This window comes from Bos javanicus, chromosome 23, assembly GCF_032452875.1.
Source record: "Bos javanicus breed banteng chromosome 23, ARS-OSU_banteng_1.0, whole genome shotgun sequence".
Lineage (NCBI taxonomy): Eukaryota > Metazoa > Chordata > Mammalia > Artiodactyla > Bovidae > Bos > Bos javanicus.
The window spans coordinates 19,426,128-19,441,153 of NC_083890.1; the positions used below are offsets into that span (position 1 = coordinate 19,426,128).

At 42.0% G+C, this 15,026-nt stretch overlaps 1 protein-coding gene across 2 annotated transcripts; it reads right to left on the minus strand.

Annotated features, from left to right (window-relative positions):
* Positions 1-1,258: 1,258 nt before the first annotated feature.
* Positions 1,259-13,089, minus strand: ENPP5 (ectonucleotide pyrophosphatase/phosphodiesterase family member 5). Of its 2 annotated transcripts, none has more exons than XM_061398338.1 (4): positions 12,986-13,089; positions 9,179-10,042; positions 8,265-8,441; positions 1,259-3,899 (listed from the first exon to the last, which is right to left on the minus strand). In XM_061398338.1, the coding sequence occupies exons 2-4, from the start codon at positions 10,005-10,007 to the stop codon at positions 3,472-3,474; spliced, it is 1,434 nt and encodes a 477-aa protein (XP_061254322.1). In that variant the 5' UTR covers positions 10,008-10,042; positions 12,986-13,089; the 3' UTR covers positions 1,259-3,471. The 2 variants fall into 2 exon arrangements, with proteins under 2 accessions (XP_061254322.1, XP_061254323.1); XM_061398339.1 differs by having other exon boundaries at positions 12,846-13,033.
* Between the last annotated feature and the right edge of the window lie 1,937 nt (positions 13,090-15,026).

Here is a 15,026-nt window from a genome sequence, read left to right on the forward strand (position 1 = left end):
TACCAACAAAATACTTTTGTCCACTCATGGTTTACCTCTTGGGCTGAGATCCTTGAATCCAGAACCAGTTCCCAGACTTGTGCTTCCTGAAGTTTGAATTCCAGATGCATTGAATAAAATTGATTCCAATAGAGAATGAAAACTAAGACCAATTTCTTTATTAAAGATTGGGAAAGTTATGAACTGTTCTACAAAAAAGTTTCAGGCCCAAAATCCAGTCATCTTTCTTAGTGCCTCTTCATTGCCTTTGATTATCAATGTTACATTAGCTTCATAAAACTAGTGTTTTAGAAAAAAACCTGCATGAGTTTTTGAGGTGAATATAACATTGGTATCAAACGTGATAAAAAATAGCATAAAAAAAGAAAACTACAGATTTGCAAAGCTATGTTTTTTCCAGTAGTCATGTACAGATGTGAGAGTTGGACCGTAAAGAAGGATGCTGCTGCTGCTAAAAAAGGATGAGCGCTAGAGAATTTATATTTTCGAATTGTGGTGCTGGAGAAGATTCTTGAGAGTCCCTTGGACAGCACAGAAATCAAACTAGTCAATCCCAAAGGAAATCAACCCTGAATATTCATTGGAAGGACTGATGCTGAAACTGAAGCTCCAATACTTCGGTCCCCTAATGCAAAGAGCCAGCTCACTGGAAAAGACCCTGATGCTGGGAAAGAATGAGGGCAGGAGGAGGGCGGGATGAGATGGCTGGATGGCATCACTGACTCAATGGACATAAGTTTGAGCAAACTCCAGGAGATAATGAAGGGCACAGAGGACAGGTGTGCTGCAGTCCATGGGATCACAAACAGATGCGACTTAGCAACTGAACAACAACAATAGATGTTCTATAACTAGGTTCTTGTAAGAATCTGAAACTAATAACAGGATCAATTCTAATTAAGAGGTCAGAAAGCATTTTGCAAAGCAGTTTTCAATTTAAATGGCAGGTGGCAAAGGCAGAAGAAATTATAAAACATACCCTGAACAGGAAAAATGGTATCAATTAATCAACTTCAAAACAGTTGATATAAGATGGAGAGAAAAGATGTCAGTGTTGTGCTGGGGGCGGATTCCATTCTTCTGACCTTTGAAAAGTTTTTACTCACAGTCAGGAAAATTAGCCGGTCTCCATTTTATTTCTGTGTCCTAACTTGTGTTGACTGTACACAAAAGTTTGGCCAGAGAGTTTGGCCACAAAAGTTTACCATGCAGGTAAAACCAGAACAACAACAAAACTGTCAAAACATGAGAGACAAGGTTTTCCCAGCAAAGTGTAAAATTTTATTTTCTTTCAGGTAAACTCTCCGCTGCTATTTTACAGGAAAATAAGTATCTGTAAATAAAAGAACCATTCAATAATCAAATCTTCAGAGTTTTAATGATTTCATCAGCGTTAGAGAATTTACTCTCTTCTTACCACGAAGGTCATCATAGCACCCTCTAAAATGAATTTAACACAACAATTAATTTACATACACAGATTGCACTTGAATAGTAACTGCTTTTAAATAGACCAATTTCATCTTCAGGTCATTAGATGTGGCATCTGAATCACACAGGTCAGTTGATTGCTATAAAGCAAGCCAATGTGAGTAAGTCGCATATTCTAAAATGTCTAATCCAGAGTTCAGACCTGCTGAGGAGTTTGCTGTCTACCATCTCATGTCTCAGCTTCTTAATCTATGCTACTGATACATTTCCAGTGATTTCATTCTATCCCGTTAAGAGGTTGTATTAAGAATTAGGTCCTAACACTTTATTGGCATCATCATTTAAAAATCATTCACCTGATTTTAGGAAGCACTTATACTTTTCACTCTGCCACTTTTGTTCTTTACCTCAAATGTACAGTTTCTTTCTTGAACACTTCTGCCATTTCACCTACTTCTTTGCCGGTGGGCACATAAACATACACAAAAGCATAGTAGTATCTATGGGCCACATGTCTATAAGCTGGTTTCTGTTTTCTTCAAGGAAAGCTGTTCTTCTGGGGCTTCCTCCTTCCTCTAAGAAACCACCGGTAATACTACCCTCTCCCCAACCAGACTACTTAAGAGACCAAAAGCACAGCTTTCCATGGTGGGAATGAGGAGCTGAGATGACCAGGCAGGTGAAACACCCTACTGAGGAGATAAAGTCTTTTGTGAATGAAAAGTCCTACTGAGGAGTAATGTCTGTTTGTGAACCTGGATTCATCTTTGATTCCACTGAGCATATGTGAGTAGATATTCAAATATTTAAAGGAAACAAGGCTATAATCTCAACTTCTCTTATTTCAATACCTGTTACCTCTAGGTAGTGTCTCACTAAATTTTGCCACCAGGCACCCTTTAGCACTGTCCTGGGTACATTGCAAACACTGGTCCTGCCTAATATTTTTTTTCCCCTAAACTCCTAATTATTTCCCCCAAGCTCCACACAGTTCTTTTCAAGGACTGTGTCGCTGACATTTTTCCCAATATATTTTGTGCTCTCTTGCAATGCTGGACCTTCAAATGCTCAAATCTAAAGGCTCCGTCACTACAGGTTACCAGAAACAAAACACTCTTTGATCTAATCTGATTTTTAACGCAATTACTAGTGATTTATTTTTCAAGGAAGCAAATAATTACAGAGCAAGAGAAAACACTGCTGAGATGATGCCTGGTCCCTTCTACCCTTCTAGGACAGGGCTAGACTTGAGAGGAAGCAAATGTATATTCATGGTGTCTTTATTATCAAAATCAGAGTAAAATGACTACATCAGGAAGTAGCAATAATGAATGTCACGATGGAAATGATATGCCTAGAATGAATCCAGCAGCATCTGGATCTCTGTTTTGCGGGGGAAATAAGATGAAAACCCATGTCGTATGGAAAGAAATATGACAAGGAGTGCTCACAGATGCACCCTGCTTTGGGAACCCATCTCTCTGAAATCCAATGTTCAAAGGTCATCACATTTCATTTTCAACAGTTTTCACTTTCTTCCCATTCTCCCAATGTAAGGAGATATATTTCTATATTATTCAGGAATTATTAGAAATTTCATTCCATTAGAACAAGGAATAACAAGTATTCTGGGACATAGGTGTAAAATTTGTCTTTTTCTACTGAATGATAAGACATAATTGTCAATAAAGTGCATTTCACATAAAAGTACCATTAGGAGAGTAAAGTGCAATGTGTAAGGTACTTCAAATAGTGCAAAGTTGCTAAATATATACATTGTATGTGCCAAGTACAAATAAAGCAGGATCTTACCTACCGGAAGCCAGAGAGAACAATGGAAATATACTTCCCCATCTTTCATCCTTTGCAGGTCAGTATATTTTGGTCCGTGTGTGTGTGTGTTTGTGTGTATGTGTGTGTGACTGCCCCTGTATATTACATAACTGCTTAATGGTCTGTGCAAATGTCTGAAGCTAGTTCCCTAGAATCTGAAACCTTTAAACACTGACATAACTATGCCATCTTCACATCACAGAAGCATTAAGCTTGTAATAATGGTTGAGATATTTCAGCCTGAAAATCTGGTAAGGCAGGTATTTGACTTCGAATTAAATGTTTAATGAGAACTATTAAAAACACAATAACTATAACACTACCGAGAGACACCCCTATGAAATAAGCATATGACTCGTCTTGTTCATTTTCTCTTGGTTTCACACTACCATGGAGGAGAGGAGGGGTCTGGGTATTAGGACTTGCTCTTGGAGTCGGTGAAATGAGCAGATCCTGAACGTTGCTGAGTGATCCGTTGTGAGGCAGGGCAGTGATGTTGAGCAGGTGGCAGAGCAGGGGGTACAGATCTATAGAGTTCATGGCTGCTTTTGTGAAATTCTTTCGGAAGGCAGGACCGTGGGCTAAGAAAATAGGATGCATTTCTGCTAATGCATTGTCGTACCCGTGGTTGCCTACTGTGAAGATAAAATGCATGAACAAGTGAGCCAACCAGATGGTATTAAAATGGAAATAACTGTATCATTGAATGCTGGACTTACATGCAAATTTTATCTAATTTGACTTTTAAGTAAAAGAATCCTTTACACATCATCTCTGCTGTGGTCAACATCACGATTCAATTCAGGAAACGAAAAGTCAAATGATCATAAATCTTTCCCATAGGCCACAGGAAGAAGGGTAAAATTCCCTGAGCCAAGTCGGGGGAACACAAAAGTGATTTTTTTATTGGCAGGTAAACTAATTTTCAGCAATTACTTGTTAGGTACCTACTATGTTCCAGTTATTGTTCTAAAGATAAAGGGATAAAGGTGCCTTAGTCATGAAGCCAATAATTCATAATTTATCATTATGATAATTCATAATTTATCAGTTGACTCATTAGAAAAGACCCTGATGCTGGGAAAGACTGAGGGCGGGAGGAGAAGAAGGTGACAGAGGACCAGATGGTTGGATGGCATCACCGACTCAACGGACAGGAGTTTGAGCAAACTCTGGGAGATAGTGAAGAACAGGGAAGCCTGGTGTGCTGCAGTCCACGGGGTCACAAAGAGTTGAACACAACATAGTGACTGAACAACAATCAAAAAATAAAGATCTGAACTTGTGGGTAAAATCTTGTCTTGGTGTTTCAGATCAGGATCCAGCTTAGCACTGTCTGCTTTATTACGGCTACAAAAAAAGTTAAAAACTTTTGGAGTCTTGATAAGTCAGAAGAAGATACAAAATTGAAGGATGAAAACCCCTGCATAATAAAAGCTGCCTTTTAAAGGCTTGTGGCTCTAGCATAATATCAGGGTTCTACTGCCAATAAAATGGCAACCAAAGAGAATTGAAAGGCTGTATTTTAAAGGTGGTGAGAATGACTGGCAAATTGGCCTCTACTGCTTGTGTTTGCTACTAGGAAATGTGCAATGGGAACACAGAATTGAAAAAAAAATCCTAAATCAATTCCTCTGAGAGTCGTCTTCTCAGAGTAATTCCAAATCTGCCTGGCAAAATCCATCTTTTAAAGGAGTCATTTTTAGTGCTATGATTCTTTTGAGTTTCTTATTCAAGGGGAAATAATGCTGGATTTATGAATCACTAGGAATCATCTGACTGGGGCTGTGCTATTCTACTTAATCAACAGGAACATTGGGAAATGTGCCATTATATAATTTGTAATTGGATGATTGTTGGGCTCCTGTCTATGAAAAGTTGGATCTAGACTCTAATCATGAAGGCAAAGTAAATCCTATCACACTTCTTACTAGAAAATCAGACTTGAAGTGAACTCATTATGACTTAGAAAACCTTTCCCATGAAGAGGGACTTTTTTTCCTAGTGGTGAATGCTCAGTCACTCAGTTATGTCCAAATATTTGCAACTCCATGGACCATAGCCCACCAGGCTCCTCTGTCCATGGAATTCTCCAGGCAAGAATACTGGAGTGGGTTGTCATTTCCTTTTCCAGGGGATCCTCCCAACCCAGGAATTGAACCTGGGTCTCCAGCATTACAGGCAGACAGACTCCTTACCACTGAGCCACCCAGGAAGCCCTTCCTAGAGGTAGCCCCTACCATAAACGCTTGATCCAGCAGACAGTATTTAATAATGGATGCCTAAGGGCAGTGGGGTCAACAGAGGATGAGATGGCTGGATGGCATCACCAACTCAATGGACGTGAGTTTGAGTGAATTCCGGGAGTTGGTGATGGACAGGGAGGCCTGGCGTGCTGCGATTCATGGGGTCGCAAAGAGTCGGACACGACTGAGCGACTCAACTCAACTGAACTGAAGGGCAGTGGTTCTCAAACTTGACCGTGTATGAGACTCTGGGGTAGAGGGGGTGGGTGCAGGTAAAAACACAGATCTCTGGGCTCCACCCTCTCAGTTCCCAGTTTAGCAGATCTGGGTTGGGCCCAAGAATCTGCATGTCTAATGAGTTCCCAGGAGATTTGGATGATGCTGGTCCAGGGAACACATTTTGAGAACCGCTGCTTTTGGACATTAGGGCTGAATTCTCTTCTAGAACTCAGGCTGAGAAGGACTGTAGTAGCCAGTACTTAATTATTTTGTTGAAAAAATAATTATGTTGAACATTAACATAAACAGGAGCACCATTAAGGTTTTAGATTCAAAATAGGAGTGACCATCTATTATGTAATTGTAGTTCACTGAACCAAAGTTTCAAGAGAGCCACTGACATTTATGTTAATTGTTAATTGTAATTCTGTCTCTTCAAAGACAGCAGTTCTTTTCTAAGCAACTCCTCTCACATAAGAGTCACCTGCACAATACATGAAAGCCTGAACATATAAAGCTGGCAACTATTCCCATGGCCAAAGAAATTATTTTTAAAAACTTTAATACAGCTCTCCTGGCCTGATTAAATATTGGTTTACAGATTATTATCTGTATGTAAAACCTGTTTTAAGGATCTGAATCCATCACATATACATCTGCCAGTATGACTCATTTATGCTCTATCAATGCCACTGCCAGGTAACTGCTTTTCTCTTTATCAATAAACATGATGCAAACCCAATTCTACCTAAAGGGACATTTTTTTAATATCTCAAATGTATCAAGGAGCATTTCTAGTCAGTGTCGGTACCATATGCTTGCTTCAACATTCAGTAACAATGGAAACAACCCCCAGTGAATTGGTTGGTAGTGCGTGTGAATGTCTCTATCAGCCAGGGAAGCAGATCCCATGCCAGGTAATTTAAGAGAGGGAGTTTTAGATGAGGGCTAGTGTTGAAGCTCAGAAGTAAACATGAGATGGCAAGGTTACCCCGTGAGTAGATCAGTGGGAATAGTCCCCAGTGGCAACCTCAATGGCCCCCAGAGCTGGAGAGACAGAAGGAAGAGGTGGAGTTACCAGAGCCCCAAAGGCAGGACTACTCAGTAGGAGCTGAGGCCACAGACAGGGAGGTTTTCCAGAGCTGGGATCACAGTGGACATGAAGTCCTAGGCTGGGGCAGACAGAATGGGGGACAGACCCTGGCTTCTGCCAAACTCTTGCCTTCCATACTCCTGCCAAGGTTCTCTATTGGCCAAATGGAACCAGAAACCAGCTTACAAAGTAGCTTGGGAAATTTAGTCTGTAGAGATCTGTCACTGCTGATATCGGAGAAGGCAATGGCACCCCACTCCAGTACTCTTGCCTGGAAAATCCCATGGATGGAGGAGCCTGGTAGGCTGCAGTCTATGGGGTCGCTAAGAATCGGACATGACTGAGAGACTTCCTTTTCATTTTTCACTTTTATGCATTGGAGAAGGAAATGGCACCCCACTCCAGTGTTCTTGCCTGGAGAATCCCAGGGATGGGGGAGCCTCGTAGGCTTCCGTCTATGTGGTCGCACAGAGTCGGACATGACTGAATTGACTTAGCAGCAGCAGCAGCAAGGATCTGTCACTGCTGATACAGAGCAGATCAGGGTAAGGGTGGGCAGTCAGTTTGAGAGCAAATATGCAAATGGAAGGCACGATAAAGATGAGTTACATCCTGTGGATGACTTCCATTTGACTGACTTGTTAAAAGCTGTGTGAAAAGGGAAAACTACACGTTATGGATGGCTCCTCTGTCCATGGAATTCTCCAGGCAAGAATACTGGAGTGGGCTGCCATGCCCTCCTCCAGGGGATCTTTCCAACCCGGGGATCGAACCTGGGTCTGCTACAGTGCAGACAAATTCTTTACCATCTGAGCCATCAGGGAAGCCTCTATTATGGATGGCAGAAAGTTATTTTGTACGCTTGAATTTTCAATGGGATTTCCATCATCTTCTAAATTTATATAATGGAAACACCTCCAGAATTACACCACTAGGTATTCATTAGGAAAATATATCTTGATATATGTTTATCCATGCCAATATGCACTTCTTTTTAGAAATGTTCCCAAGGTGTAAAGCAAAGCTGGCCTATATTTTGTAGAGCCACAGGGCAAAAGAAACTAGAAAGCTGACAACTGCAGAGAAAAATAGAGATGACGCTTTTATGAAACCAGAGTATGAAACAGATGCAGAAAATGATTCAATTTACAAAACTCAGGTTTTTCTCAGGAACATAATGGTTATAACGGGCACAGTGCTTATCTTTGGTCTGATGACTTCAAGAGAAGTAAATGTTTCACTTTTAGTAGGTTACCTCATTTTAAAGTCCCAGTAAATCTTTATTGGGATATTTATTGGATCTTTATTTAGCTATTAATGTATGACACTAGCCTAGTTATTCAATCGGTAAACAGAATGTTGAATACAGCAGAAACAACTCCCAGTTGGCCTCCACTTTAGCAGACGATGCAGAATGGGGAGAAAGACTGTAACATACTCACACAGGAAGTCATCTGACTTATTCCGTAAAATATGCCAGCCGTGGTCAGCCACTGCGAGAATGGGCTGAATTCGACTGTTGTGTTTGTAATGCCATCTTTCCAGAACCTCTTCCTTTTTGTAAACAGTCAGATTAGGATGAGCTTGAGCTAGTGCTTCATAGACTTCATCAAATTTGCCTAAAACAGAAGGACGAGGAGAAGCAGTCAGAACAAGACTTTCACCGCTACAGCCAAGAAGCAACCATGGTAACAGAGGTCAGTCAATGCAGACATCCTACTGATGTAGACAGTCAGCAAGTTCAAGGTAATGAAGTCTTACCAGACAATTTAGAGCCCCCGCTCGCCCCCACTCCCCACGGGGGAAACTGAGAAATAATCTTCTCTTAAAATAAATTCACCTTCAGAGAAGACATTTTATTGAACCAGAAATCTCTAAAGACTTAAATACACATGTCCACGTGTGCATGAGTGTGCTAAGCTGTTTCAGTTATGCTCAACTCTTTGCAACCCTGGGGATGTAAAACTTTAAAAAAAAAAAAAAGGCCTTTTTATTTTATATTGGAGTGTAGTTGATTGACAACGTTGGATTCTTTTCAGTTGCACAGCAAAGTGATTTCAGTTATACACATACAGGTATCCATTCTCTTTCAAATTCTTTTTGGGGATGTTAAAAGTTTTGAGTTTGTTTAAAACTCAAACAGAATCTACCTTTAAAACAGAAATAATGAATGACAGGTTGGTATGAGGCTTTGAGATGAGGTTTGTAAAAAGTTTCAGGCCCTAAAGCCTGTGCTCTGCAACAAGAGAAGGCACTGCAATGAGAAGCCTTCACACCACAACTAGAGAAAAGCCCACACAGCAATGAAGACCCACGTCCACACCCCGCCCTAGATCACCACTCAGTTCAGGCTGACCTTCCCTGGGCAAGATGGCGGCCACCGGCGATTGGTCAATCAGGGTGTAGTGCTCTCTATCCAGATATTGGTCAAGCTCTATGATCCTCTCCTGGGAACACTGCGTCATTCCATGGTCACTTGTGATGATCAGGTTCAGAACGTTCCACAATTTTGCCTTTTTCAGCATTTGTAAGAGATATCCTAACTTGTGGTCAATATCTGAAATGACAGGCCCCATGAGCGGACTGTCTGGTCCCAACTGGTGGCCCATATCATCAGGTTCCTCCCAATAAAGAAGACCAAGACTGATGGGCTCTTTTGACGTAAACCACTCAATAATTTTGGCAACTCTGTCTTCAAATGAAACGGAGTCATTGTAAGGCATGTAGTGAGTGGGAAAACTTCCATGTATTTTGACGTCTGTTCCGGGCCACATGGCCGCACCACTCGTGTGTCCTGCCCTCTGATTTGTGATCCATATCGGTGTCGCTTCTTCCCAAAACTCAGAATCATAAATATCCATGTCATCCAAGGAGAAAGATTTGTTCAGAATAGGGTCATACATGTCATTTGCCACAATACCATGATTCTCAGCAAAGAGGCCAGTGACCAAAGTATAATGGTTAGGGTAGGTCTTTGTAATAAAAATATTAGTAACTTGCTGCACCTGGACACCGTATTTCATAATATAGTGAAAATGGGGTGTTGGAACTCTGTATAAATAATCCCAACGGAATCCGTCAAATGAAACTAGCAGAACCTTTGGCTGGTCTGATTGGAGAGAAAATGTAACTGAAAGTGTTAATGCAGCAAGCATGAAGGACACCCGGAGAAGTTTTGAAGTCATTTTTAAACTACTTGATTGCTTCAGTGTAAGATAATCTGTATAAGAAAAATACAGAAGTTAATGGCAATAATTTCGTTTTACATACTTTACCCAAAACAGAGAATGATGGCACTTAGTAACCCCAGTTATAGTATACATCACAGCCTGGAAGGTTTATGTTGCAGAATTTCATCTTAAACAAGAAACATGGGGCTCTCTATAACAAAGCTAAGAAATATATTCACACTTTAGAAATTGTTTTAGTTTCTAAGAACTTACCAAAACATTTCCTCAAAGAAATTATGTAAATTATATCCCCAAATATTATTTTAAAAGATTAAATAATTTGCATACAACTTTTCAGAAACATTTTCAGGTTGACTTAGACTTCTGGCTCCTGCTCATGGACATTTATACATGTCCAAATATTCCGGGAACTGGTGATGCACAGGGAGACCTGGCATGCTGCAGTCCATGGGGTTGCAAAGAGTCGGACACAACTGAGCAACTGAACTGAACTGAAATACCTATGGACACATTCATCATTAGTGTTCGACAGGCTGTAGGAACCTAACAACAGGAATTAGCACTAGCAAATTCAAAAATAATATTGTTTAAAAATACATAGGTAAACCTCCATGTTTCAATGGCAAGGCCTTATGTTTGGTCCATCATAGTAAGAGATTAACTTGATGTCTTGAAGTGACATGAAAACTGTGACATTCTAATATATTTGTGAAACATAATCAGTATTCATGTATTAATCAAAGCATGTGTGTGTGCTAAATTGCTTCAGTCATGTCTGACTCTATGCAACCCTATGAACTGCAGCCTGCCAGGCTCCTCTGTTCATGGGATTTTCCAGGCAAGAATACTGGAGTGGGTTGCCATTTCCTTCTCCAAATAATCAAAGCATGTTGTTGTTGTTTGGTCACCAAGGCATGTCTGACTCTTTGAGACTCCATGGACTGCAGCACACCAGGCCTCTCTGTCTCTCACCATGTCCTGAAGTTTGCCCAAGTTCATGTCTATTGCATAAGTGATGCCATCTAGCCACCTCATCCTCTGACGCCCTCTTCTCCTTCTGCCCTCAATCAAAACATAGTCTTCTTTAAATAAAACAGTTAGGTTCGGAACTAAGTATAATAGAAGTGTAAATCTGAAATTTGATGTTGACCTTCCTAATGTTAGTGGCTTCCCTGGTGGCTCAGTTGGTAAAGCGTCTGCCTGCAATGCAGGAAACCTGGGTTCCATCCCTGGGTCGGGAAAATCCCCTGGAGAAGGAAATGGCAACCCACTCCAGTATTCTTGCCTGGAGAATTCCATGGACAGAGGAGCCTGGTGGGCTACAGTCCATGGGGTCACAAAGAGTCAGACAAGACAGTGACTTTCAGTTTCATTTTTCCTAATGTTAAAATTCATCAACATTTAATCTTATCAGTGGTGTGTGTAGAACAGGCACTTCCCAGGATTAAATAAATCTCTTGGGATCAAAGCAGTTGTAATTGCTGTTGTTCACCTGCCTCTATTTCTAAAAAGCTTTTATTCTATTCAAGAAAGCTAATAAGAGATAATACGAAAAACAATACATATGTAAATTTTGTCAGTTCTCATTAGGTTTGCAAATCCAGTAAGGATTTCCCTCTGCTCTTCATTCTTGCATGAAGTTATTTATAAGCCCACCAAACCTGGATCTAACTATATTTTGTGCCAAGAAACCTCTTGAATTCAGTTTTTGACACCTTCCTAATTTGAATATGCTGAAAACATTTTTAAACCTCAGAAAAAGAACCTGTCTTGCCCTCCTATTTTATAAGTGCTGGTAAATAAAAACTGCTTGGCATGCCTGCTTTGCTACCAGGGGCAAGCATTCTGCTTCTGTTTTGTTTTGTTTGTTTTTTTTTAACCATGATTTCAGCATACCAGAACATTACTTAAACTGAAATTGTTGTAGGTATTGATCTCCAGACAATGGCTCAAAAATTAAATTTAAAAAACTATTCTTCAAATGGCAAGAAACTTCCCAGTTCTGGAAGGAACATGAATAATCAGTCCCAATAAGGAACTGCAAAAATATTTACTAAGATTTCTAGCTAAGAATGGTGATTCTTCCTCTTCCTCTCTTGTCCTTCACTTTCTTAACACAAGAAAGGATACTATGAACCAAATATAATTTAAAGCTAAAAAATGAATCAACGACATGAAACATCTGATTTCTCCTCTATTGTAGTAAATTAATTCAGCAACTGTAATAAGCAGGACCGAACTGCTTTCCTGGGACAAACGCAAATAAACAAAGGCTAACCATTGCCTCAAGCTTAGGAATGTTTGGTAAGAGGAACCAACATTATCACATCGATGACATAAAGCAACAAACAGGGAAGCGGGGGTGGGGATGGAAGAAATCTGATTTCTTTCTTTTCCAACACAAAGTGCTTCATGGCGCTGTGGAATCCCTCGTTCTGGGTCCAGATTTCACTGGGCTGCTTTCCAATTCCTCGCCCCTCCAGCCCTTCCCCTACAGCCTTGGAAATCTAGAGGAAAGGGGCGCCAAGAAAGGAGAGGAGAGAAAGTGAAGGATGAGAAGGTGTATGTAGAGCGAACAGACTGACGTCAAGAGGATGGTGATGCGTCTCCCCATCGTTTTCACCGGGATTTCATCCTAGCTCCGGGAAGGATCTCGGCGTAGGGTACGTTCCCAATTTGTAGAACTCCAGCCCGCCCACCGAGGCCAGAAGATGCCCTAACGTGGGCTCTGTACAAGTGTGCAGTGGAAACGGGAGGAAGGATAGTTTGGGGGTCCCTAAAGAGGCAGGTGGGTCTCGAGGAGGCCAGCCTCCCACTTTCCCCGACTCTTACCCTCGCGGCGATCCGCTCAGTCCGCATCGGTTTGGGGCAATGGGAGAGAAGGCCTGGAAAGGGATCCCTCCCGCAGACCCGGGGCAACAGCCAGGAGCCGGCGGGAGCAAAGGGTGCCCCCCAAATCCACAGCTGCTCACCTGCTCGCCAACTCAACGCAGAGCACCTGACCAGCACTGCACCTGACCAGCACCGCCTACCGGCCGCAGGCCCCGCCTCTTGGCTCCTATTGGCTACGGGACAAAGAGAAAGCCGGGCTCCTGGGAGTGGCTGCCCCGCCTGTCAATCAGTGGGGCGGGCACTGCGGGATTTGAAGAGTGGATCCGGCGGGAGTCAGGGGAGTGAGGGGTGACTTGGACCCAGCCTGGAGGTTCCAGGGGACAGGAAGGAGAAGGAGCCCCAGGGCTCGCTAAGGCCCCCTCTGCCGGATCACAGAAACATTCTGCATTGTGCCTTTTCTAGACGGGCAGTTATGCTGTGGGCAGTGATGCAGAGAGGTCACAGGGCTCTACTCCCAATAGTGGTTGATGTGTTTCAACACTGTTTTCGTTAAAAGCTACTATTCTCTTACCCGATTTCTCATCTCCAGTTTTCTTCTGTTTTCTGATCACAAATGGGTAGCACCATACTCTGGACTTTGCTCCGAGGAACACCAGAGCACCCCGGGAGGTCAATGGGACTATGCAAAATCTAATTTAAAAGGATTTAATTTTACCGTCCTGGTTTTTGCAAGGTCAGGTCTCTGAGGAATCTGCAATAGTGTGGTTCCTGAGAATGCACATATTACACCAAGCCAGGTTCAGAATCGGGTTAATCTGCACAGGCTGCGAGGCTGAATAGCTATGCCAGGCACCAGATTCTGCTCCTAGCTTTGTTTTTAAACATGCAGGATTGAACTTTGGATCTGACTCCTCTTTCTTGATCCTGTTTCTTCTATTCCCATTCTGAAATGAATTAATTTTTTAGTGTTTTTTGTCTTGTTTTGTTTTGTTTTGTAATGGATGGTATTTTTAGGCGGGAGGGAGTGCAGACAGGTACCTAGTTTGCCAATATGATCTCAGCTATATTTATCATAAATTATAGCAGTGACTTCTAGTTCCCCTGAAAAAATTTGTCCATCTACACAATTCCCAAACCTAATTCTAACCACCCTGCAATGGGCAATACTATCTGCTGGTTGTTGCAACTTAAATGTAAATATCTAATTAGCGGTTAAAATGGAGAGCAGAACCAGTAGTTCTGGGTCCCCTGGAGCTCACTTCCCTGGTACACCAGAACTGTAATGAATAGACAGCCTTGCTGAGAGTTAATTAAACAAGGCAAACATTTTGGTCATTGTTTTTTCTCCTTCTCTCAGCTTCCCATAGAGGGACAGTCCCTACCCCAATGGCTCCTTTCCCACAGCGTCATACCACCCACAGGGTGATCTGGGCACTCTTCCACAGCCTTTTATTTGTAATGACTTGAGTTTATGGTTTTCCACACGTGGGATGGGGATTGAGAGGGAGACTGATGTCTGTGTTTGGCCAGATTCAGTTGCAGTGAAGCTGAACAGGTTGTTCCAAGTCCCCAAAGCCCTGTCCTTTGAAATTGCCCCAACTTGGAACAGGGTGGCCCAATATTATAAGTCTTTGTCCCCCAAGAATAGACCAACCCTATGTTCTCCCAAAACATTCAGAGAACAGCATATGCTGATTAGAGAGCAGAGTAGTGAAAACAGGCTTGTCTTTTACATGGATCGCTGAATACTGTTGGAGTCTGTTCAGATGGCACTGCTTGGCTCTGCAAACTTTTTACGAAGACAAGATTGTATTCACAAGTCACCTCTGCGACACAGGCATGATGCAGCTGTTAACCACAATGCACAGCACGGAAAATGACTCATGAGGGGCCCGGCGAGGGGCCCAGAGACACTGCCCAGATCTCCATGTAATGACATCTAGAGTCAACTGGCAGGCTAATGATATAACTCATGTTGCTAATAGGGAAAAAACCTGGCTTACATAGTAGAGATAGAGGAATGATTGTAAAAACATGGAAATCCTGCTTCCACATCTGTACCAGCCCTTCTGCCCTGTCTGTTGCCTTGAGCTCTGTCCAATTGCCATCACTACTCAGCCAATTATGGTCACCTAAGCTAGCAATCCCCAACTTTTTTGGCACTGGGGACAGGTTTCGTGG